The sequence below is a fragment of the Eretmochelys imbricata genome, chromosome 8, assembly GCF_965152235.1.
Source record: "Eretmochelys imbricata isolate rEreImb1 chromosome 8, rEreImb1.hap1, whole genome shotgun sequence".
Classification (NCBI taxonomy): domain Eukaryota; kingdom Metazoa; phylum Chordata; order Testudines; family Cheloniidae; genus Eretmochelys; species Eretmochelys imbricata.
The window spans coordinates 92,838,895-92,865,465 of NC_135579.1; the positions used below are offsets into that span (position 1 = coordinate 92,838,895).

The following is a 26,571-nucleotide window of genomic DNA, read 5'->3' on the forward strand; positions in this document are numbered from 1 at the left end:
TCCTCCTTCAGTCACCTTTTCTGAAGATTAACATGCCCAGCTTTTTTAACCTTTCTTCACAAATCAGGTTTTCTAAACTTTTTATCATCTTTTGTTGCTCTCCTGTGGACTCTCTCCAATTTGTCCACATCTTGCCTGAAGTGTGGTGCCCAGAACTGGACACAGTAGTACTGCTGTGGCCTTACCAGTGCCAAATAGAAAGGGACAATTATCTCCAACGTCTTACATATGACACTCTGGTTAATACACTTCAGAATGTTATTAGCACTTCAGATTGATATTTTGCAACTGCATTGCACTGTTGACTCCTATTCAATTTGCGATCCACTGTAACACTCATATTTTTCAGTAGTTCTACTGCCTAGCAAGTTATTCTGCATTTTGTAGTTGTGCACTTGATTTTTCCTCCTGAAGTGTAGTTCTTTGCACTTGTCTTTACTGAATTTAATCTTGTAAATTTCAGACCAATTCTTGAATTTGTCAAGGTGGTTTTGAATTCTAATCCTGTCCTCTTAAGTGCTTGCAATCCCTCACAGCTTGGTGTCATCTGCAGATTTTATAAGCATACTCTCCACTCAATTATCCAAGTCCTTAATGAAAATACTGACTAGTACCAGAGCCAGGACTGATCCCTGTGGAACCCCACTAGATGCACCCTCTCAGTTTGACAGCAAACCATTGATAACCACTTTGAGTACGGTCTCTCAACCAGTTGTGCAACCTTACAGTAATTCATCTACACCATATTCCCTAGTTTGCTTATGAGAACATCAAATGGGATTGTGACAAAAGCCTTGCTAAAAAATCAAAATATAGCACATCCTCTGCTTCTCCCCCCAACAACAAAGCCAGTAACCTTGCCAAAGAAGGAAATTCGGTAGGCGAGGCATGATTTGTTCTTGACAAAGTCATGCTGGCTATTCCTTATAATCCTATTTTCCTTTAAGTGCTTACAAAATGATTGCATAATAATTTGTTCAAGATCTTTCCAGATATCAACTTACGGTGACTGGTCTATAATTTCCCGGGTCGCCTTTGTTCCCCTTTTTAAAAATAGCTACTATGTTTGCCCTTCTCCAGTCCTCTGCAAATCTCACTTGTTCTATGTGAATTTGCAAAGAGAATTGCTAACGCTTCAGAGATTGATTCAGCTAGTTCCTTAAGTACTCTAGGATTAATTTAATCAGGTCCAGCCGACTTGAATACTGATCTAAATATTCTTTAACCGGTTTCCCTATTTCGGCTTGCATTCCCTTTCCCCTTGTTAATATTGTTTGTGTTGAGTATTTGGATACCATTAACCCTTTTAGTGAAGACTGAAGCAAAGTATTTTTCCCTAACTTTGTTCTTACAAATATCTGAATTGTTTTGGTTGAAAAAACTTTCCAAAAAAAAATTCCGCGTGAGGCAGTCACTCAGCACGCAGAATTTGAGTCCCAATGGATAACGTCTGGCAGATAAAAAAAGCTTGTTAAGAAACTGAAAATACGAGTTTCTAATGGGAAGTGTCAGGCAATCTTAATACTAGGTGGTGCTAACAGCCCCGCCTATCATATAGGTTATTGTTTTAGGAAGAGGCTAAGCCTGTTTTAGCCTTCATCCTTGATGTCTGTACAAAGATAACTGTACAGAATTGGGTTTTTCCTCCCATAGGTAATCAAATTTGTAACACACCTAAAAAGGTAACCAGGTCTCAAAATCACCACAGTAGTAGTCAATGAAACAGGATGTAAGTATGGAACAGATCAAGACAGCAAGAAAATGATAGTTTCAAATTGTTTATAAGATCATCCTGGGTACTTCTGACTTTTAAGTTACCATACTGACATACAAGTGGATTGTTTTGACCCACCTTGTTATACCATGCAGATACAATTAGCTTTTCTTCATAATCACGCAACTTGGCAATCTTACATTCACTCTAGAGAGAAAGATTAAACAGATTTAGAAATAGACAAGGGAATCTTAACTACCCAAAAGTTCTGAAAAGTGTAGCTAATTATATAAAACTTTATCACAGTCCACTCTCCTTAGAGGACTTGACTGAGATAAACACAAACAGTAGTGCAATATACAAATACCGCAACTAAAACAGCGTAAACAATTATATATATTTTCAAAAGTGACTATCAAAGTGATGAAATTGTTTATTATAATAGACTATTGCAAGAAAAGGAAACACCCTTACCAAGGCAGACCGATAACATTTTTAAATGATGCATCACTGAAAACAGGAAACCTTTTTGTGGAAATATAATCAAGAGCATGTTCAGTGCAAATATTTCAGAAAGTCATAATTCCACTGCATTAGCAGCCATAAATGAGCAATTATCCCCACTGATTTAATAATCTAGGGTCCGAGTCTACTGTCAAAAGTCAATGGGAATATTGAGTGCACAACAAATGCAGGATCAGAAACTTAAAGATTTAAAAACTGTGTTTAGAAATTTTATATTTACCCAAGTAGCTATCACTAGGAACAGCATTTTTAGTATTACCCATGTAATATTTTAGTGTCTCTAATATTATTTTAATAACTATAGCAAAATACATAACTCATGACATGTAACAGACTAAATTATACTTAAGAAGTCATACGTTTTGTTCGACAGTGCATGGTATTATACAGATTACCATTTACCATAGTGCACTGGTAGCACTATGATTAAACTACAGTTTAGTTTAAATCCCTCTGAGACGTTTTAAATGCATACACATTACTTTTCATAAGGAATACAAACGTAACCTTAAAAATAAACACCTTTTATAATACGTATATACGTGAACAGTCTTGACAGATTCACCTCAGGATAGAATGTCAGCAAATCAAGGTCAAATCTCTGTGCTTGATAGGCTGAGCAGTTTGAGTAACAGAAAAGCAACTGAATCAAAGAGACTCTTTGCAGTGTCTCACACACAAGTGAGATCTCCACTTAGGACACACAAAGGATTTTAAAAAGAAAAAACAAGAAGAGAAGTTTTACCTCCAGTGCTTCAATTTTTTTGTCTCTCTCTATTAGCTGCTTTCTCAGCAACATAATTTCTGCTGATGCTGGATTTAGCTTGGGGTCTAAGGTTTTTATCACCTGTATAAAGAAAATGAATATATTATGCTTGATGTTTCATCTTCAGCAACCTCACATCTCAGCTGGAAATAAAACATGCAACTGTGAAATCCAAATGAAGGACACAAATATGACAGAAGATGCCAATTAGTATGGAAGTGTCAATAACAGCTCTTCATATTTGGAGTTATATTCTACACTATGCTGCATGCAAGTTACAGTAACCAAGGAATTTGGCCTAAAAATGTAAGATAAACCACTTTTAATACAGGATATTTGAGAAGCCTGTCAGCATCACTGATTCATAGATGTGGGGCGATGGGGAGGGGAGAGATGATAGACTTTATTTGTATTGAAATATACCACTCACATTTCTTGCTTTCTCCAGGTACATTTTATATCTTTCTTCCATTGCTTTCATGTCTTCATCCTTTTTACGCAAAGCTGCCTCCAGCTCATCAATCTTTTGAGCTATTTAGAAAAAAAAAATTTTAAAAAACACCAAAATGACAGAGACTAGGTATTTTTAAAGCTTCATCAATATTCTGCTTGTATGACTCCTGGGGGAATTCTGCACCACTGTGCAATGCAGAATTTTGCGGAAATTAATGATTTTTGAGCAGAATTTTCTTTCTCCCACAGAAATCGGCTGCAGTGCTGCTGGTTGCCACTAGGGGCTGCTGGACCTGGCAGAGCCCAGCTCACACACTGAAGACACTGCTGGAGGGAGGGGGAGAGAGCTAGAGGGATCCCCCACAGCTGCAGTTCCCCACACGCCCTGAGGGAAGGAGAGGGTGGCGCGCAGGAAACTCTGTGCAAGCCTGGGAAAGAGCATCAGGCTCTTTCTCCCTCTGGATCCCAGGGCTCTAAGGGGTAGGGCGATGGGTGTCTGGGCTCTGGGGGGGAGGTGGTGCGGGTATCTGGGCCGGGTGGGGGCCTGCAACTGGGCTCTGAGAGGAGAAGAGAGAGTGTCGGTGTTTGGGCTGCGCTTTGGGAGTTAGGGGGTTTGGGTGTATTGACTTGGGGGGGTGCACAGCTTGGCTCTGGGGGAAAAGGGTGTGTGAGTGGTGGGCTCTGGGGGAGATGGGGACAGAGAAGCAAGAACTGTATTGTCACAGAGGTTTCTTTAACTCTTCACTCCTGGGGGAAATTTTGTGTGTGTCTGTATTGTTACAGACATATTTGCTGACAGGCACTTTGAAATAAATTACCAAAATAATTGAAACTGGCATGATTATGTAGTGTTATTTTACAAATAAAATCTGCAGAATTTTAAAATAGTCTGCAGAGAATTTTTATTTTTTTGGCGCAGAATTCCCCCAGGAGCATTGTGTTTAGGATGTAATGCATTAGGCCCCTGAAGAGTTCGAGGCCAAATTAAATTTCAGTATAATTTAGAGAGAGAGAGACAAATGATAGAGCAGGTGAGAAGTTATTTACAAGAAATTATTTATATTTCATTAGTACTAAAGGTCCCAACCAAGACTGAAGTCCCATTGTAATGGACAAATACACACACACACACTTCTTTTTCTGTTTCAAGTTTACCTTAATTTTCCAAGTTAAACTGGTATAAAAATGGTACTTCGTGCATGGAGGCACTTATGACTACAGAGATACTTTCAGGAGCAAATATTATGTAACCTCATGAAGATACTTACAGTTCTGATTTGCATCTGGCTGGAGCTCTGCAAAAAGTGCCTCTTTTTTCTGTAACTCATCATGGACTTCATTCAGTTTTTCCCTATGGATTCAGAGATTTGATCCAGAGGTTAGACTAATGCTAGCATTTCACACTCTAGTAACTGAAAACTTGTGTGAACATTCTTCAGTGTGATGATAAATATATTGAAAAATGATACGGGTAAAAGATTTGTTGTTGTTGTTGAAACACCAACCTATTCTCTCAACTGAAATTTTTTAAAAAAAGTATTAAAAAAAAAGTGAAAAAAAGCACCACCTCTAAGCTGAGAGACTTGGAAAAAGGCATATTTAACTCCAAACTTAAACAAGAGCACACTATCCTCCCCTGGACAGGGACTACATAGGCTGAAAGGAATTCTTTCAGGAAGCTGAGGGAGCTGTGGCAGTGACCAAAAAAAAAAAAAAAAAAAAAAAAAAAGTAATGGTTATAAATGAAAAACTGCCCTAGAAAAGTTTCAGAGTAGCAGCTGTGTTAGTCTGTATTCACAAAAAGAAAAGGAGTACTTGTGGCACCTTAGAGACTAACAAAAACAAAGACTAACTAAAAAAGACTCACGAAAGCTTATGCTCAAATAAACGTGTTAGTCTCTAAGGAGCCACAAGTCCTCCTTTTCTTTTTGTCCTAGAAAAAAGGACACTTACCTGTACAGCACCTGTTGTACTTTGAAACGCATTGTGCACATATACATTCCACTGTAGGCGCTTGGCCCAATGCACTCAAGTTAAAGACTTTTTGCTAGCAGTAACAGCAGGCAGCGCATGCAACCCTGTCATCCTCATGCCTGAAGCAGAGGATATAAAAGGGGCGTACGGCCATGGTGTGATGGGGTGTGCTCCCCACTCCAGCGCAGCACGAGCTGAATTAGGCTAGGTGGGCCCAATCAGGTAATTGGTTTGTAAGCAGGGGAGCTTTAGGCTGGAGGCAGCTATTAAGGATAGGCTCACCTGTGCAGGAATGGGGGAAGAGGCTATATAAAGCCAGGTAGCTGCCCGCAGACGGGGGCAGCTGCTGCTGGGAAAGGCAGCAGGGAAGTAATCTGCAGTTGCTCACTGGAATGGAGGAAATTGGTGACTGGCAAACCCAGAGACGGAGGAAGCTAGATATGTAGGAGGAAGCCCAGGGACAGGGACCAAGGCTGCCTGTTATAGGGTCCCTGGGCTGGAACCCAGTATAGAGGGCAGGCCTGGGTTCCCCTACCAGCCACCACTGGGAAGTGGCAAGGGCCTTGGAGATGCTAGCCAGACAGTAGGTCTGGAAAGACTGAGTTCACCAGAAGGGGAGGACCTTAGTGGTCTGGCTGGAGGGCCAACCCACAAAGAGGAGGCTTCAGATCTCCTTCATTTACAGTGCTGAGCTCTCACTTGTCTTATGTGATCTCAGACCATGCCTTGCAAAAGAGAGATGGAGGCACTTTCCAAAAGGAGGTTTTGGCTCTAGGAGTGGAGATGTGGTTGGTGTGCTGTCCTTGATCAAAATATCAAAATGACTGTTTCAATGTGGAAGTCTGGTAAGAAGAGCCTGCTGGTGACGAAGCTGACGTCCAACATCTAGGTGGTTTAGATCTCCTCTCTGAAGGATCCTGAAGTCTGAGCAGGTAGAATGAAGATCGATAGTGTGTCGGAGGTTTGATCTGTTTTCTTTTTGTTGCTGGAATATAAACTCCTAGAGAAGAGAGAGTCGCTTGGGAGTCTGTAAGGTGTACATGGCATTACCAGTCATTCGAGAAAACAATTTCAAATAATCAAATGGAAGGTCTTTGATTGTGTTATACAGCTCTCCAGGGCCTGTAACCAAGACTGCCTCATTGAACTGGCTGCAGCCATTGAGTACAATGTGGTGTCTGATGCATCAATGGTCGCTTGGAGATAGGCGCTTCTGAGATTACTGCCAGAAACTGGACCTCGTATTCTTCAGGCAATTTGCAAATTTTGCAAATACTAACCAAAGAACACATATATATGAACAACAATGTTTGAGAATTTGGCACACTTATTTGAAGGTTTGTGGTGGTATAAGTCGCTTACATTCTTCGTCCTTTGGGGTAGGTCTTCTTTGATTACTGCCGTGAGTCTGGCACAGAATGGGTGGTGGTGGGGGGAATCAAATTCCTGCTGGGGAACTTGACAACCCCGTCCATGTGTTTGGCAGTGGGTGGAACAGTAGCTGGGGTTTGCCAAAGGGTTTCAGCAGGATTGAATAGAGCTTCATTAATGGGAAGGACAACCCTTCCCAGGGCTGGAGCTTGTAAAATACCTAAAAACTTGTACGGATTCTCATGCACAACTTTGACTACTCCTAACAACTGTACACCTTGTGAGGTCTTGAAAGACTCTGAAGTGTCCAGACAATGGTGAAGATGACTCAAGAGTTCTGCACTCATCAGGGAAAGAAGAATGCGAAAAGAAAGATGTGTGGGTTCATCCCTAGATTTCTCTTCCTCTGCCAATTCCAAAATTGGATATGGCTGACAAACTGGAAGATGTTCCCTGATAGACAAGGCACTGGAAAAGGTCACTTGCTCCTAGACTGCATAGCAGATGGTGATCTGGAAGCTCTGGGAGCAGTTCAAGGGAGTCACTAGGGCCAGGACAGGTGGCCATGGAATGCAGAATGATGTACAGTGAAAATAAATTGTGCTGTTCATGCCAATGTAGTTAAAGCTACTGTAATCAGTACCAGATGGTGAGGAAAAGGAGAGTCAAGAACAGGGAGGCACATGAGGTCTTTTGCTGCAGGGACACAGACAGTACACGTATTGGAGATAAGTACTCCTCAGATAACACAAGTGCACTGAAACAAATAGTACCAGTGCTGTAGATATCGCTGACAGAGAAGGTGAAACCACCAGTCTCGATGGCCCTGCTGGAGCCGGGCTTGATGGTGCTGCCTCAGACAGTACTGGTGAATGTTGGTGTTTACGGCCAGACCTTGACTCCCATACTGGAGGAATTTTTAGCAGATCTGTCCCACTTTTGGGATGAAGAATGCAACCTGGACTGTGTCCACCTCAGAAAATGAAGACTGTTTTGAAGGCTTTGAGAAGGCCCCAGGAGCAGAACATCATTTTTCTCCTGATTTTGGCTTTGAGACTGAAGCAGCCAGAAAGGCACTAAAGAACTCTCCGTCTTCTCATGGCTGCGGTCAGGCGCTGAAGGAGGACACTTTTCAAATAAATGTCCCTTAAGACAGAAGTCCCTTTGCTTCTTTGTCCCCACAGGAAAGGAGGTATAAACGGAACATCTGTCCTTAACATGTCCCTGGCCTAAACGAATTAGGCAACTTGTGCGGCTATCATTTACAGGGATCATGGCCCTGCAAGTAACACAGTTTAAACCCTAGGGATCTCTGCATGATGAAAGACACCCAGCACCAATGAATAAGTTACTAAACTACTCTCATAACTAATACTATGCTCTAATAGTAACTAATGCTAAAATCTCTAAAAACTATGTACACAAAGGTTTTTTTTAGTAAAGTTAGTTGAACAAACTGAAGCTTAAGAGCAATGGGAAGCTCCAACTCTTGCCGTGAGTGGTAAGAAAGAACTGAGGCAGAGGTAGTGGTCATGCCCCTTTTGCCCTCAGCTCTGTGTGCAAGGAGGTGTGGCAGGGGTGCATGCACTACCTAGCACTGCCAGCAAGAGTCTCAGACTCAAATGCATTGGGCACAAATTGACCTACAATGGACTGTATACATGCACAATCACTCAAAGGACAACAATCACAATAGTTAAAGAGCCTGTGGTGCTGGGAAGGCAGGGAAGTTCGGTGCAAGCTTAAACAAAGGGGTAGAGCACTAAGCCTTCAGATCTGTTAGTGAGGATATGTCCAGCCCCAGATGCTGCTTTTCCGAAAGTTGAAAAACTTACATATGCGTGTTCCAAAAGTGGGGGATCAATATGGACAACACTTGGAGGAGGAGAATATGTATATTCACCCTGTTTGTCTAATACACTGTTTTCAAGGGATCTCAGAAGAGTGACTTGCAAAAACAAGGCTCATATCACTGTGAAGCACAGCTGCCAAGTTTTGTGCAGATACTGTTTGCAAAGTTAGTGAGCTAATTTGCATATAATCATAAACTTGAGCTTGTGGTCAACACACGCTGCCCCAAGCAATGGTAGAGGTAGGACATCGAGCTACGCAAAACCTGGCAGCTTTGGCTGGCATAGGTGAGTGCTGGGGTTTCTAAGAAGTAGGGGGCTCTAGGGTATTGGGGCACAGAAGGCTGCTGTTCAGGAAGTGGGGCAAACTCGGTGCAGTTGGCTGCAGGAACACAGGAGGGAGAAGGAAGTTAGAGGGAGCCTTGTGGCCTCTCTGCAGGGATGAGAACCACCGCCCATCCTGGGAACTCCTTCCTGACTGAAATCCAGCAAGGTGAGGAAGGAGAGAAAAGATGCCTGCCTGGCTGACTACTCAACATTGCAGCAATGGCCCTGGGGACCAAAAGGCAGAGTTTCTGCAGCTCAACCAGACTGAGCTGTGACTATCACGCGATGTGTGTGACACCTGGGAACCCTGATGAGGTGACTGAAGGATAGAGTGGCAGTTTTAACTGAATTTCCCATGTTTGGAAATAAGGTTGACCTTAAATAGTGCTTATATGTATTTGCTGCTTATATGAAAAACTTAAATTAGAGGTCTGTTTCTTTTTTGGCTGTATATAAGTATCAGTTAGCTTTACTTACATATGTGCTTCTAACTTCTGCTTCAGCTTGCTGGACTATAAAGGTAAGAGAATTAAAAACGAATTTAGACATTGTCCAGAAAATTAAAAATATAACTCTCGGTGCATAAACAAATGGGAGCTCCAACTTTTACAAACAGTTTTTTTAAAAAGTTTCACTTTTCAGATACACTTCTGAATTGTTCAGTAAAATACACATGGTAAAAGTAATAGTCTCTGCGCATTTAGATAATTTTATTCATATTCTTTGTATCACTCTGACATTCTGGATTTTATAGTATACTTCTTGCTACAGAATCATTTGGCAGCAAAAGTGGAAAGGCTGAGACAATTCAAAGAAGGAAGCAGAAAGAAGGAAACAAGAAAACATGATTACAAAAGCAGACTCCAAATATTTTTTATTCGTTAACTTTACGTCTCAGTTTAGACCATTAGAACATTTAGAGATTTAAAATAGGTTTATTTTAAAATACACAGTACGTATTGTAATATTTTCCTACATTTGAAATAATTCCCTCTGAAATTGTTAGAACAAAAATAAAAAAAATTGAAAAAAACTAACCTGCTCCCCCTACCAAAAAAACAGTGCAAATGAAGCCAATTCATAAGATTTCCATCTAAATTTTGAGTGCCTCTCTTTTTATGAGAACATTAATAACTTTGGCCTTCACTGTTTACTAGGAAGAATTGTAGCCTCAACTGGCATGACTTTCAGCTTCAAAATAGCAAGGCTAATGTGATTAACTTAAGGGAAAAAAAACAGTAGTCAATTATATAATTTGCCAGGGTGATTTATAGGCAGTATCAGTCTTCCCAGATTCTGCAACTAATAGGATCTGGGGACAGAACTACTTGCCACTTCCACAGAAAGAAAATCTTCCCAATCCCAAATGGAATTAAAATCCAGAGGTAATTCCGTGAGTACAAATTCAGAATCTGAAATCACATTATGAGGTTTATTCTGGTATAGGGAATTCCTTAGAATGATTAAAGCCTGTCACTCAAACACAAAATAAAAAATGTAAAAACTACACACCCCACAATTGCTGTGCTTTTTGTCATAATTTTCACTAGTTTTTCAAGACTTATTGATCCTAACCTGAATTTACCACTCCTGAAAGTAAGGATTCAAGTAAATAAAATATAAACGTTTAAAAAATTGTAATCTTAAATAATTACAATTATATCACACAAACACGTTGTTGAAGGGGATTGGCAGACAGAAGACATTATAAAACACGTCTTACAGTGAAAAACTCTAAGGAGGTCAATCTGTTTTGTGATCAAATCTTCCCGCAACCTTCTCTTTGTTCAGACAGTCTACCAAAACCAACATAGCAAACATAAGTTTTATAATAAAAAGATCTTCAGCATAGCAGACAAAAGGTATAACAAGATCCAATGGCTTGAAGCTGATGCTAGACAAACTCAGACTAGAAATAAGGCACAATTTTTAACTGTGAGGGTAATTAACCATTGGAACAACTTACCAAGGGTCATGGTAGGCTGAGAGTCTGTCATGGATTCCGGCTCGGGCAGCCCTTGGGCCAGCAGCAGCAGTTTGGGTGTGTGAGAGGGGGTTCAAGCTAGGGGCAGGGGGGTGCTTACCTCGGGGTGGGGGGCTTCCACTGGCATGGCCCTGCAGCTCCCAAGCGGTGGAGGGGCTGTGGAGGGCTCCACGCAGCATGCTGCCTGCAGCCCCACCCCCGCAGTTCCCATTGGCTGCGGTTCCCGGCCAATGGGAGCTGCGGCAGCTGATGCTTGTCCCCCTCCGCTGCCTAGAAGCTGCAGGGACACTGAGCCAGTTAGGGAGCCCCTGTCAGTTCCTCCCCCACAGCACCATCCCCCTGCACCAGTGGGGGTCCTAGGTCACCTGCCCCAGCACCCGGGGTGCCCCTGGACCACTTCCACCCCCAGACTGCTCACAGTCCCCGCCCAAGTTTAAGTCACAGGTATTTTTAGTAAAAGTCATGGACCCCAGGTCACGGGCCGTGAATTTTTGTTTACTGCCCGTGACCTGTCCATGACTTTTACTACAAATATCCGTGACTAAAACATAGCCTTAGTCACGGTGGATTCTCCATCACCGGAAATTTTTAAATCAAGATTGGATTTTTTTCTAAAAGACACGCTCTATTTCAAGCGGGAATTAATTCATATAAAGTTCTATGGCCTGTGTTAAACAGGAAGTCAGACTACAATGGTCCTTTCTTTCCTTATGAATGAGCCCTCAGGGCACATCCCTCTCATAAGAGGGAGACCCCTAAGGATCCATCATGGCAGGAGCAAAATGGCAGGCAGTACAGCTACTATCCCTGTGGTCACATTGTGAGAGTTAACTTGCAACACTTTGCTATCTGAGCGAGAAAAAGTTACTCAGAAGAGTAAGACTGGCTCCCACAGCTCTTCTGCTTTTCAACCTATGGAGCAAGAATTCCAAAGGGTCTTCAGCAGAGTTGGGGAAATGTAGGGAGCACAGTACAGACAACGCTTCCTTCTTCTGCATTCTGATACTTGGATTCTGGCTCTATTCTCTTCTCACAGAGTGGAGGGAAGCATTTAAGTGTTAGGGTTAGAGAAGTTGCATTTCATTTTTAAGTTGCTTAAAAGTTTTTGAGCTGGGACTCTGCTGCTCTGAGGGGACTCATGGCTACCCAGTTTGGAGAGACTGAGAATTTCCCTGTGTCTGGATGCTGCTGAACTATTCCTGTCAAGTTTGGCTTGCTCTAGACCTTCGACAGACTGATCAGACAGGAGAGTTTTATTCTCCCTGCTGCAAATTACTATCTCTTAGGCTAATAACCCCACCAAGCCACATCCTTGTTGTTGTTATAATAATTATCAGCACCAGCAAGACTGAAAAGGAGACGGGGCACCATTTTGATTACGTTTAAAGAAAGTCTGACACTATCTCACAAGAATTTTGAGACAATTGGTGAGAGGTCTCCACCTTCAAGAATTTTGAGAACCTCTAGCTTTTACTTACTCCTTCTGTCTTGGATCCTTGCTCCTGCAAAGTCTTCTGGAGATCCTCAATCTGTTGCTGCAGCTCTCCAATACGCTCATTGCTTAGCCTGTTACAAGGTAAAAGAACTCAGTCACTCATCTGTCTTCTAGTAATCAGGATATGTAGAGTGAAGTTATTCCCCTACACATTTGGATTATAATTCTTCATTAGGGTTACACAAAATGCAAGTGTCTGAAGTCAATATATATTTTGTTTGTGTATAAGACCTAATTATAGTTGCTGCAGACAGGTGCTTGGAACATTTACTGGACACTTAGTAGCCCACGGGCTACAACTTACTTTTTTTTTTTTTTGGGGGGGGGGGGGGGCTGTGTAGGTGGTGGAGGAGAGTGCCTACCTGGAGAGAAGGGAAGTGTCTGCGGTACCTGAGAAAGTGCTGGGATTCCTGCCAGAGTGCTGCCCTTAGACTCTATTTCAGGTCTTCTTCTTCAGTATCTGCTTTTGGTTAAAGGAGTCTGACAAATCTGAAGTCCCTCCTCCCAACCCTAACCCCTTCTGGCTGTAGGACAAGGGAAGTTACTTGCTCTTTTGCTACTACCTTGAGCACCCTGTCCCATACCACAAAGCCTCCTGGCTTCAAACAACGGGGAGGGTCTCTACTACTTTCTCTCTCCCATCTCCTTCTGGCTGTTACATAGGGTGTCTACTAATCTAGCCCCTCACAGCCGCTACTGCCTCCAATGCTGGTCTGTATTTGGAGCTTAATCAAAGCAGCAGCAGTGAACTGGACATGCTTCTTGTCCAGGTAACTGGTGCCCTCCGCGTTCTGAACAACAAGAATGAAAACTAATGAGATTGTTGATCTTTAAAAACATAAGGGCTAGTATTTTTTTTTTTATGAAGACTTAGGGCATGGCTACACTTGCAGATGTAGAGCGCTGTGAGTTAAACCCGCCTTCGTAGAGCGCAGTAGGGAAAGCACTGCAGTCTGTCCACACTGACAGCTGACAGCGCACTGGCGTAACCACATTTGTGGCACTTGCAGCGGCATTGGGAGTGGTGCATTATGGGCAGCTATCCCAGCATGCAAGTGACTGCAACGTGCTTTTCAAATGGGGGTGGGGTGGAGTGTGACAGGGAGTGTGTTGTGTGTATGGGGGGGGGGGAAGAGAGTGGGTTTTTGGGGTGCTGACAGTGTGGCAGCATGCTGTCTTGTAAGGTCAGACACCCCCCCCCAACTCACTCAAAGCAAACAGTAAATTTTTGCTTTTTCTTGGAGCTGATAAGCAGTTGGCTTCTCTGAAATGGAGCTTTCAACAGGCATTTCCGCATTTCTGCAGCCCATTTCACCATGACAAGAGTGGTCACTTGACTTAAGGGGATTACGGGACGTTTCCGGAGGTCAATCAGAGCGCAGTAATGCAACACCTTGGCCACACTGGCGCCGCGGCGCTCCAGTGGGGCTCAGCAAATGTTATTCCACTCGCCGAGGTGGAGTACCAGCAGCACTGTAGCCGTGGAGTCAGATTGCTCTACGTGTCTTGGCAGTGTGGACGGGGAGTGAGCTAGGGTGCTCGGGGCTGCATTATTGCGCTGTAACTTGCAAGTGTAGCCAAGCCCTTAGACTTCAGATGTTGATGGCACTGGTCTCCCAGCTGAGCAGGGAAAGCTTCCTACTTGGAAGTGGTGGGTAGAAGATTGCATTTTTTCCTTCCTGCTGCAGATGATTTATCTGATACTAAAATATTAAGTATTTGGATACTTTATTGGGGAATCTGGTAAGATTGTATGAGCTGATGTATTTTGTTTTGAAGAAACCTTAGCTTTTGGGCTGAGATAATGCAAATAAAAAGTTTTAATCCTATTAAAAAAAAACACCTTTGCACATGTACTGGAATGAAGAAAGGGGATAAGACTGGAACATTTTTAAGTGGCCTATATGTAGTCTCCTGTTTGGAGATATCACAAGCATATTCTTAGGTTTTCCGCAAAAGTCTTTGCAGTACACTTAAAATTTTTAGCAATTTAAACTATTCCTAAATTGTTATAGCCTAAGATGAACTGCATTCAGCATTCCTTAACCAGTGGAGAAATTCACCCAGTGTCACAACTCTGGCTCCCCAGCCCAAAGGTTTACATTTTTAGCAATGTAAAACTATAGTGACCGACTTTCTTCACCCACTCTAGGACTATCAAGAATCACCCAGAGATGAGTCCTAAAGAATATCCTCATCAAAGCATGGAGCAGCCACATCTGGCCTGCTGACGTCTTTTCTGCAGGTTTACACTTTCTATGTTCTTTGCAGCTTTCTTACCCCTTCCTCTTTGTCATGACTGCATCAATGCTTCCATTAGCCAAAGGACAGGACAAGTGGTTACCTTCAGCTAGTGTTGGATCAGCAAGGCAAGTCACACTGCCTCCCTTCTAAGGTTGCAGCCCTGAGATTATTCTCTGCAGTGCGATTAGCTGCTGTTTTCTCTGACTGGTGCCTACTCCAAACTGTTCTCAGATTTTTAAAAGAAGATTAAAAAAAAGAAAGCAAATCACCTTTTTTCTGTTTCCAGTTCATTCATCATCCGATGCTTTTGCTCTAGTTGTTCCTGGAGTTCTACAATACGTTCATTTTCTGAACCCTCTTGTTGCAAGAGAAGCATCTTGTTTTCATGCTGCAGTCGAATAAACATTTCTCTATGGGTCAAAAACAAGAAGTCTCCATTCTGTGAAGAGTTTATATAAATAATTCTTGACTATCTAAAAAGAAAGTAATTTTGCAGAAGAGGTGGCATTCCAGTTCACTAAGATGCCAGTGTACTGAATATTCTTCAGTAAAAACAAGTGGCATAGTTTTCTGTTAGTTTCAGTAGAATACAGAAAGCAGTAGATTTCCTCACAAAGAGAATACACACCAAACCAAATATGCTTATTTTAATTGGAGATAATTGACATAAAACTAACAAAAATCAATTTATTTGGATGTGATTAATATACTTTTGTTAAAAGAACATTATTAATATTGCAAAATCAAGCATTCAAAAGTTAGGAAATGTCAGAATTAAGATTGCCTGTGAAACCTTAACTTAGCCCCCTAATGTATATCCATTATAATGCAGTCTACTTAGACGATCACATACTATTTATACCCTGTATCATTCTGTTTGTAAAAACAACAGCAGAAATGTCATCAGGTGGTGTCATACTGACACCTTCATAGATTATCAGCAAAGTTGGAACTTCTGCAACACTCACACCTCTTCCACTTGAGCTAACAGAGTAACTGATAGGAATACTCATCCCTTACGTGGGCTGGAGGGGGATGAGACATTCTTTGTCAGAGAGTTTCTCAGCTATTTGCTGATAGCAAAGGCATGATAATTCTCAGGAATCTTGAGTTTCATTCCAGGCTTGGAAGGGAGTGTTCTCTAGTGGGAAGACTTCTGCCAGTTTCCCCAAAACTTGACCCCTTCTGCTACACCCCCTCTAAACTGTCCCAGTCCTGTCTCTTCCCCACCCTTGCCTTCTTATCCCAGTCTTATCCCAGAAGAAAACACATTTACTGTAGATTTAGTAAGACATATAACACCACATTATTCAGGGCTGAACCTGCATTTTGCAAGTCTTCTGCGATTGCCTATCCTTGATTCTGCCAGACTTTCCATATAACCATAGCAAGTTCTCAACCACTCCGCTTCAGTTTCCTCATCTACAAAATGAGGATACCTTCCTACCTTATACAGCGTGTTGCAAGGTTTAATTTAATGTCTGTAAAGCATTTTACTAGTGGCTTCCCTATAAGAACATCAAACTTCTAGGTTTTTTTTTTATTGAAAAGTAGTAAATTGCCCAACAAGCTGTTTGAGACACTGAACTTTAGCAAGGGAAGGGTATTGCTCAAGGTGAGCTCTTTCCTTACCTGTATTCCACTGGTAGAATTTCAGCAGCAAGATTCTCATGACTTTTTACAGCAGATGCATCTGAAAAGGCACGAAAATTTGACAAATTCACTTCCAGATAACATACCAATCTATTTTAAAAAAACATCAAGAAAGTACCTGCTTGATTCAGGTGATCCTGTTGCATCTGAGAACACCGGAGCTCTTCATTAGTTTCTTTCAGAGCATCCCGCTGCACTATAAGTCTCTAAGAAAAGATCAAAGCATATTTAAGGTAGAAATAAGACGAAATTGTTTCATGTTGGCACATTCCATCAGGAATGAAAGATCCATCATTTATAACACTATTTTCAGGACATGAGTTAAATGCTGAAGGCTTTTGATAATGTTTATACCAAATGCTGACCTATCAATTTCCAAGTTACAAAGACCAGTATACTGAAGTGACTATATACATAATTTCTAATGCTAAATCTCATCCCTATGGCAGCACTACTGATGCCTAAGAGCACCTGAGAAATTATTCTCAAGATGACCACAGTGAAAAATTCTGGCCAGGCCAGCACACAAAAAATCTGAGAGACTTTCTAGTGAATTTGAGTAAATACTCATGCATAAGACTTACCTCTTTTTCTTTGAATAAAGATTCATGCTTTTCTTCAAGTCGCTTCAATTCAAATGCTAACGTATCAGCTCTTTTGGACTCCTCAGAAAGTCTGTTATGAAGCTCTTGGACCTTGAATGATAATGACATAGGTGTTATATCTAGTGTATGTTCTAAGATGTTATTAATATAATTTTTTTAAACTCTGGCACTCTTATGGGTGGGGAAAAAGAGCTGGATTAAGAAGAGGAAGATCATGTTCAAGCAGTTCATTATTCACAGGGTCTCAGAAACCTAATAAAGTAGGTTTCTATGCTTGTTGTAATCTAATCAGAACTAAAATGTCTATGTCTCTGCTGAATACAACCAACACACATGGTTCATCTTGGCCAGCAGCCTTTTCCCCCCCTAAATAAAAGGCATATAGGAATTCTGATGACTAGCTTGGAACTTTCAGAAGCAAATTGTTGTGCACTTCCGAAAATGAAAACAAGATATTTTAAAAAAGGATTTTTAAAATCAGTAAGACAGTATGTCATACCTAGAAGATGTCAGCTACACATTAAACAAAACAGGACACCTGATCACCACTGCACTCATTGAACTGATGAGTTGCACACTGTGCCGTGAACTGCAGGTCAAGAAATGACCTCAGGTAAGCCAGCTGGTGAGAGTTTGGAAGGGAAAAGGGGAGACAGAGTATATTGCAGAGCTGAAAGTTTCCCTATGAACAGTCTTGACACCAGCCCCAACAATCGTTAGATCAAGCAGCTCAATTTTTTTCAGTCAACTGTAATTATTTTTAATAAAAATACACCTGAGAATAGTTAAGATGTTGAATACAGTTGTTGCCTTACCTGCCTTTTGTATGTTTCCAGCTGAGCACGTGCTGCATTTGCCTTCTTTAGCTCTTCCTCTAGGCTGACTGTATTATGCATATACATCATGTTGGTGTCTTGCAGAGACTTTACCTGTCGGCGGAAGTCATTCAAGTCCTCCAGTTTTTTACGATACACTTCAACTGTTGACTCCAGTTTACTTGCCTTATCTGCAAAAGTTCTACAAGAATAAATATGAATTATGGAAACAGTAAGATGTATTTTTCACACAAACAAACTGCAACCAAGCAAATCAGTAAGTTCTGCTCTCATCTGCAAGCATAGCTCCAATTAGCTTAGACAGGGAGATGCATGCATATATCCAAGGTTAGAGTTACATCCTCTGTGTAAAACGAATGCATTATTTTAATTCTTTTAAGCTGTAGGGTTCATATAGACTCAAACACAAAGTTTAGTTTTAAAAGTAGTCATTGTGGAGATGCAGGCCCACAAAACCATGTGTTGACATATGCCTTATAGACAGAGACAGTATATTAAATGGCCCCACAGATTCATGATGGTGTTGGAGTTAATACAAGTGAACTATGCTCTAGGCTACAGATTGATCTTGCAGCTGAATAAGCCTGCAAAACACTGGTGCCTCTATCTAGCAGAAATAGGTGCAAAGCTACAGTACATTACTACTACAGATATGTTTTGGAGATCATTATCCTATGGGTATCTTTGCCAGGAGGCGTGAACAAGGAAGACAAATTGATCAGTTCCTTTTAAAAAGGTATATAACACAGAAAGTGTTCTGTCCAAATAATATCAAGGTATTTTAAAACAGAAATGGATCTTCATTTTACTGGCACAAAAGAATTAACAAACCTTTAAACTAAATATTGAGTCACTTTACTGTCTAGCATCTTACAAAATTAAAAATTAGCATAGAGTAATTCCAAAATCCAATCTCTTATACTTAACCTGATGCTCTTCTATGAACCTTGATATAGTGTAAAATTGGAATATATTTTATTCTATATTAAATTATCTGCTATAACAATAAAAGAGTGACTTTACATGGTTATATTTCTAGAAATATGATTGCACCATATTTACTTTCTGTACTTTTTAGTAACCAGTTTAGTTTACATATGTTGAACTCAACGCAACACGATGAGTTCTCATCATGCTTGTTGTGTTTTGCCCCTACTGAGTCTTGTAATCCTGAAGATACAATCTAACTAAAATACAGATGCAGATAGTTAAGTTTCATTTTCACTTGGTTTGAGACTTATATTTGGGCAATTAAATTTTTTCTGTATCAGAAAAGGCGGGCCTTTGCCAATAAAAATATCCTGTTGGTAATAAAATCCATTATGATTAGAACGTTCTCATTTCCTAGGGTATTTTACGTTTTCTACATCAGGAGGAGAAAGGCTGTATCTTTTAGTCCTGTGGGAGTCTTTTGCAAATAATGTCGATATGCAGAGTACTTATTGTGCTCATAAACTTACATTTCACCTTCCAATTTTATTTTTCACTCTGGTCCTTTTTTCCATTTAGTTTTAAGTTTGCTTGTGGTTAAGACATAAGCTGTGTAATTTTATACAGAAATGTCTATCTTTAAATATGGAGCCTTGGCATTATCTTTCGGAACCTTCAGTCTGAATGGTAGCTATGTCCACTACATACCTAAGAACGTCAATTTCATCTTTTAGGGCCCTGGATTCTTCTGCCAAACAGGTCAACTCATCATTTCTATGTTGCAGCTCAATCAGTTGTTTCTCCAGATCTTCACAGTGAACACGATAATCATCCTTTGCAGCTTCAAGCCTTTTGTAAACAAGAAGCTGTTAAGAAAATATATTTTCCTATCTTTTGTTCATGTAACTAATATGATCCACTTTCTATTGAAACAGTAAAAAATATTCAAAATACATAAGCTTAGCAGACACAGAATAAAAAAAGGTAGTTAAAGCCTGGAAAAAACAACTCACGAAAGTATTGTCACTAGGGTTATTTACTACAAACACACCATATCATATGAACAGATCTGTTAGTTTACTGTGTTAATATTTTACTCAAAGGAGTTTCTGATTCATTTATAACTGCCGTAAAAGAAAGTGTGAATCACTTAGACCCAGACAACGTTGGGGTTTTATTAGTACAAATCACCACATGAAACATTTGGTTTCATGTTCTTATCCTTGGTCCTGCCTTTCTCCCTCCCATTAGAGCCCACAATATTTTAGAAAATCGTGGAAGGAAAAGCATTAATGGTCTCAATGATCATCCAAAATGGAAGAAGTTTAGGGGAAACTCTAAACTGTACCTTTAAAAATATAGTTTATATTAATTCAATGAAAGAGAGAAGCTTTTAGAATAGTGAATAGAAAAGTGAACTGAGAAGGAAAATCCTGCATATTTAGAAGAAACTCCCGTCACATACGACAACAACATTTTGAGAGAGGATTAAATAAAGCTGCAAGTTATTTCGTACCTGAAGTTTTCTTCCTGCAGTTGTTCTAGCTGCAGCTGTGCATGGAAATACTTTTTTGCAACAACAGTATTTGGATCATCAAGAGAGCCATCTAACTGGTCTAATCGATCATTCATGACCTCGTTTTCAGACATCAAACTGTTTTTTTCATCTTGAAGGGCAGCCACCTAGTGCACATAACACAACATCAAGTTTATAGGTCCCATCCAATTGCCAAGAAGAACCCAAAATAATAGATTATAAGATGCCACCAAATAATTTGTTACATAGAAGTTAAACATTTGAAAAATTTAGAAAGTGATTTATAAATACCCTTAAGCACCTAGCTGCTTTAGAGTATGAAAGTTGTCAAGCAAGGAAGTGTGTCTTTTTTGTTTTGTTTTATAAATGAAAACTATAAATACGGGGGGCTACGGATATGTTCAGATTTTATGAAAACAAAAGGAAACAAATATGATTAATTCAAAAAAAACAATGCCTATAGAAACTGAACAGAAACAATAATAGTAGGATGAAGAGTATTTCCAATTTGGCTTGTGTACTATCAATAAAAAGCAGAATGGGACTGGCTAGCACACTAACATTGCACTGCCGTGCATTCAGTCATGGATGGTTGTGCAAAAAGCAGGTCCAAGAGCCATAAGCTAATAAGCAGACACACAAAAAATCCTAGACAGCATCATAGAGGGCATGCATTTTTGCAGTGACGGAACTGGTTTGATTTTGAAAGTGTTCACAGCTAAGCAAACGGGAACACAACATTACACTAAGTTTGTAAGTATATTAAAACAGCCATAAAATGGGCAAGGATTAAATGACGGAACCCTTAAGCTCTTTCTAGTGAAAGATGGTGTGTTAATTTTAATACTTCATCAAACATCAGAGCATATAGCATGTGTTAGTTAACTGGCACTTAAACAGTAGAATGTGCTCTTTGGGTTATGTTTTCCTGAATCATAAAGGAAACCTACCTTTCTTATATTCTTGGAAAATATCAAGGAAGACTGAGACCTTACAAGTGAATTTATTAAGAATTAGTTTAAATGAGAAAGGTCAGCCATTATCATGACTTTCAATACATATGCAGCATACCATGGTGGCAATATTTAATAAGATATAAAGTTAGCATAATAATCTGATGCAATATTAAAATATTTTTTTATTTATCCATGATTATATCACAATTTAAGTGTTTATAATTAAATAGATGTAAAAGAAACCAAAAGCACTCTCCCACCTCTTCACTGAGTACTTACTGGCTTTAAGGTCCTATTCTCTGAATATCTGGTAAGCCAATTTACTGTATATTTGCAGACCTAGAGCAAATCTGTGCCTTAAGAGTCTTTTATTATTCCCTGTACAAGACCTAATCAGTCTTCAGTCATGGAGACAGCACACACTTTTAGAAAGCAGGATGTTTATTAACTGAATGTCTCACTCATTTCCTTCACTCTCATTTCAGGTCCCTCAGAGTCACATTGGCTGTCTCCTACTTCATTTCAACACCATATACATTATGCTGAAACCATGGCGCACCACTGGATGATGAAATGAACAAATACGTATTGTGTAATTTCAAAAATATGGACGCCTATTTTACAAAATATACTTTCCATTAGTACATACTAATATACTTTAGTTACCATATGTACATTCATGCTCAACTATACATACTTTTAACAACTACTCCCGGTCATGACATGCAAAGAGGATAGACCAACCAGATTTGTGTGAACTACCATCAAGTTAACTACTCCAAACAGAAGTCTATAACAGCTGTGTGGTAGTTCTGACTTCTCAAAATGATCATCATAGGTATCACAGCACAACCAGAAATGGCAATTTGGGACTGAAGCAGAAATGGCTGGCATAAAGTTACAGGCTAAAAATCTTTCCTTAGCTTTGCTATTTGGTAAATTCAGCACAATCATACATTTACAGTGGGTGCAATTACCAGAAATCATTTACCATACCACCTCTGCAAAAGCAAGTTGATCAAGTTTTGAACACTGAGCAAAACACATTTTCAGGGTGAGGCCTCTTATATCAAGTTTCAGAATTACAGACCCCTGAAAGTTTGGTTTTAGAAAGAAAGCTGCAGGTGGAACCTTAAGTAACAGAAAGAGAATGGGAACACTATCATGCAGGGGAGAAGGATTACCTCACCTCAGCTTGACTTTACTGATTTGTGAGTTGAAGTTAATACCACCATATAGAAAACTGTTAAAATATGCCCCATATTGAAACTCTACAAACAAGTGAGATAAAAAGTTACTTGATTACAGACTTTCTTCATCTGCTTCCTACTGAAAATGGCTTTATTTCACCTTCAGTGAATGCAATCAGTCCATTATAATGAATTGGTTCTTAATATATTTTTAAAAGGGCTAAAGCTATTGTTAGCTGAAAATAAACTATGGAACATTTTTATAATAATTTTTACTATTCATAGTTACATGATTGCAACGACTGCTTACTAACTGCAAGATATCAAGTTATTATGCCAAGAAATCTTTCCTACTATGGGTTAGCAATATATTTTCCAATAGTCACAGGGGAGCTGAGCATGGATTTACATTAAAGGATAATATTTCCAACAATAGCATATATGAAGCATTTCAGAGTGTGGAAGTTTTGTTTCAGTACAAACTGAAAGAACAAAAAATGTATAGGTGAAATTTAACCTCTAAAGACATTGCATTTTGCAACTGTTTAACAGAGCTTCTATTTCTTGATGTCACATATTTGAAAAAGTGTGTGTCTCCTCACCTGCAGGTCAAGTTCTTGACATCTTTGCTTCAGTTCTTCTTTTTCTGCTAGTGCTTCTTGAAGGTGTTCCAGGGCTCTTTTCATCTTAAAAAAAAAAAAAAAAAAAAGATTTAATGCAAGTTAGATGTATTGAAATTAAGATTATTTTATATGCTCCCTGTCTGTACAAGGAGCGACATGTAAGATAGATATGACAGAGAGAGAGAGAGAGAGAGAGTAAGGCACATCTATACTGCAAAAACAGACAGAAAAAACTGTAGAACCAGGTTCTGAGATTTGCTGCCACAGAAGTGTTTGTTTTCATTTGCTTGCTTTTTTTTTTTTTTCTTCCAGTGTAGACGTACTCGAAGTGACTTGCTTGCCTGAGGTCAGAGAGAATCTGCAGCAGGGCAGAGAACTGAACCCGAGACTCCAGCATACAAGACAAGCAACCAGGCTACTGACTATCCTTCCTCGGATAGCAACTGGAAGGTCAATGTCATCATAGGGGAAACATCTGAGCTCTTTCTTGGGGAGTGCTTTTAAATTAATGATAATTATAACTTCAAGAACAGAACTCTGGGTTTGGGATCACATACAACTCAAATATTTTCCAGGATCTCTCTGCAGTATCTGTACTCATCTGCACTTTCTAACCTAAATGGAGGTTGATAGCAGCCTTACTCCTTGCTCTTCCTGTCATATCCTCCCGCAGTCTCTACTCAGGCAACAGAGATGATAAGATCAGCCATTTCACGTCTTTTAAAAAAAAGCTAAGTTTATGTGCACTGCTTTACTCAGCCATTCACCTACCTCTTGCACTATGGGAGACAATGAAAGATAAGAGTTAAATTTACTCTAACTTCCTAGGGTAGCAACAGCATGTTGCTCTGCCTTTTGTGAAATATAAGTCTGGGCATTGATTTTGGTAAGCTGGTCTGAAGGAAAAAAACACTGGCTGTATAAAGCAAGAAGCAAGTTAATTTGTATAGATGAAGGACTGAAACGTCTTTCTTTGAAGATGATGGGAGAGGCACCTTTGTGTCTACTCTCTGAATTTTCAAGCATGATGTGAATAAATTATTTTTGAAACTCTTAACATTGCTTTGACTATTATAACGAACATAAAGCAATTACCTGTTGCTCCATTTCACCAGATGTATCATTTGTGACAGAACTCAGTATTTCCTTGCTCATGAGCTAAAAAAAAAACAAACAAAAATGCCACATACATTATATCTGTTTGCACTATTTTACTATAGAGCTAGTGGCTTCTGTTACTGAATAAAAACTTGGATTTACCACCTCTCCCCCATTTAACTTCAGTAGTTGTTAGTGGACAGATACAGAAGTTTCCTGCATATCCTTGGGAAACCTTATTGAATTAAGGTTAAGTATCTTTGGGGGTGTCAAAATATAAAGGGAAGGGTAAACACCTTTAAAAGCCCTCCTGGCCAGAGGAAAAACCCTTTCACCTGTAAAGGGTTAAGAAGCTAGGATAACCTCGCTGGCACCTGACCAAAATGACCAATGAGGAGACAAGATACTTTCAAAGCTGGAGGGGGGGAGAAACAAAGGTTTGCTCTGTCTGTGTGTTGTTTTTGCCAGGAACAGAAAAGGAATGGAGTCTTAGAACTTAGTAAGTAATCTAGCTAGATATGCATTAGATTCTGGTTTCTTTGAATGGCTGATAAAATAAGCTGTGCTGAATGGAATGGATATTCCTGTTTTTGTGTCTTTTTGTAACTTAAGGTTTTGCCTAGAGGGACTCTCTGTGTTTTGAATCTGATTACCCTGTAAGGTATTTACCATCCTGATTTTACAGAGGTGATTTTTTTACTTTTTCTTCAATTAAAATTCTTCTTTTAAGAACCTGATTGCTTTTTCATTGTTCTTAAGATCCGAGGGTTTGGGTCTGTGTTCACCAGTGCAAATTGGTGAGGATTTTTATCAAACCTTCCCCAGGAAAGGGGGTGTAGAGTTTGGGGAGGATTTTGGGCGGAAAGATGTTTCCAAGTGGGCTCTTTCCTGGTTATATATTTGTTAGATGCTTGGTGGTGGCAGCAATAAAGTCCAAGGGCAAAAGGTAAAATAGTTTGTACCGTGGGGAAGTTTTAACCTAAGCTGGTAAAAATAGGGGCTTTTCATGCAGGTCCCCACATCTGTACCCTAGAGTTCAGAGTGGGGAAGGAACCTTGACAGGGGTCCATTGTATTAAATGAATGGTTTATGTATTATTGTGAGCCAGGACAGCACATAACTTTTCTAAGGGGGAGATGTGATGTGAGGCCTGGGAGTACAAAGGATTATATTGAAAATGTATGGACAAGACAAGAATGGACTTTTAGGACACCAAGTTTGAAGTGGATTTCCGGAGGAATACCTAGGAAGAGGTTAATGAAAATTCCCACCTCCACTTATGCAAAAACTCAGCCTTCTGAAACTATGCCCTAAGAAGTGTGCCACGTCTGCTGATTATCTGTTACCAGAGATAGGAGATGAAAGGCCCGAAGTATACTAAGAAACGGTGAACTTCCCAACCAGGGTTCTGAATCTGAGAAAGCTATGAACTCTTAACCACAGAGAAAACCCAGTTGTGAGTTTCGAAGGACTGAAACCTATCAGAGCTTGGGTCTGGAGTTGGGGGTAACCACTGGTAAACTTTTTCATGCATGAAGGTTCTTTTATTGTTTAATATGTTTTCCCTGTAATGCTTTCACATTAAGACTAAAGAAAGAGCTGTGTGGTAACTTATGATTGCAAGCCATGCACTAGTCATAGCTTCTGGGAAAAAACGCGAAGTGCAGACCCTGTCTTTCTGGGGATAACAGTATAGGTAGGGAACCATGAAGCCTGAAAGAACGGCCAGTCAGGAGAGAGAGAGAGAGAGATGCTGGTCTTCATGCAAGAGAGGTGATAGTTGGGAGCCTGGAATGGATGCCCTTGGTGGACCACGGAGGGGGAATACAGATGCAGATGCCCTGAAACTGTGACAATTAGTATTTGAGTATTACACTGTTACACTTAACTGTTAATTCAAGATCTACAGTAGCCAGAGAAAGTACTCTGTTCTTTTAACAAAACAGATGTAGTAACTTTATGGGTTAAATTTTGGTTCCACTGAAATCAATGGCAAAACTCTCATCAATTTCAGTGTGGACAGATGTCCACCCAATGAGTTTAATCAGCATTAGCAGCTGTCACACTCCAATATTTCTTCGATAAATTGTCATACAGGGAACAACTGGAAGACTAGTATGGAGTACTGGATACTGTGTTTGCCAACTACCACAGCTAATAAGCTTTGCCTCTTACTCAGAAAAAAAAAAAAAAAGTCATAGCACTAGACCCAGACTTTAGCCAGAAGTTCAATAGGTCAAAATATGTAGCAAACAAAATTAGCAGAATTATTACCTACACACAAAACCTTAGTACCCTTAAACACAACTGGTTTCTTAACTATCGAAACTAAAGTTGTATTAGGTTTTATTACTGGATATATTTTCAGTGCAGGATAGGTGTTAGTAGAATCATAGAAGATTAGGGTTGGAAGAGACCTCAGGAGGTCATCTCGTCCAAC

General features: G+C 40.0%; 1 protein-coding gene and 1 long non-coding RNA gene across 5 annotated transcripts in view; one reads left to right on the forward strand and one right to left on the reverse strand.

Moving 5' to 3' along the window:
* HOOK1 (hook microtubule tethering protein 1) overlaps nt 1-26,571 on the reverse strand; it is a 56,020-nt gene that overhangs the window by 2,354 nt on the left and 27,095 nt on the right. Inside the window, exons 7-21 of the mRNA XM_077823757.1 lie at nt 24,129-24,191; nt 23,013-23,096; nt 20,244-20,410; nt 19,436-19,576; nt 17,777-17,978; nt 16,941-17,051; nt 16,475-16,562; nt 16,336-16,396; nt 14,973-15,113; nt 12,443-12,530; nt 9,458-9,492; nt 4,727-4,809; nt 3,436-3,536; nt 2,985-3,086; nt 1,853-1,921 (exon numbers count right to left, since the gene is read on the reverse strand). Coding sequence (XP_077679883.1) covers nt 1,853-1,921; nt 2,985-3,086; nt 3,436-3,536; nt 4,727-4,809; nt 9,458-9,492; nt 12,443-12,530; nt 14,973-15,113; nt 16,336-16,396; nt 16,475-16,562; nt 16,941-17,051; nt 17,777-17,978; nt 19,436-19,576; nt 20,244-20,410; nt 23,013-23,096; nt 24,129-24,191 — 1,536 coding nt within the window. The remainder of the gene's footprint in view (nt 1-1,852; nt 1,922-2,984; nt 3,087-3,435; nt 3,537-4,726; nt 4,810-9,457; nt 9,493-12,442; nt 12,531-14,972; nt 15,114-16,335; nt 16,397-16,474; nt 16,563-16,940; nt 17,052-17,776; nt 17,979-19,435; nt 19,577-20,243; nt 20,411-23,012; nt 23,097-24,128; nt 24,192-26,571) is intronic.
* LOC144268658 (uncharacterized) lies at nt 8,828-24,863 on the forward strand. Of its 4 annotated transcripts, none has more exons than XR_013346825.1 (3): nt 8,828-8,941; nt 17,882-18,053; nt 21,706-24,863. It is a non-coding gene; the product is annotated as an uncharacterized LOC144268658 (long non-coding RNA). The 4 variants fall into 4 exon arrangements; XR_013346827.1 differs by lacking the exon at nt 8,828-8,941 and adding an exon at nt 8,949-9,350; XR_013346826.1 differs by lacking the exon at nt 8,828-8,941 and adding an exon at nt 8,949-9,295.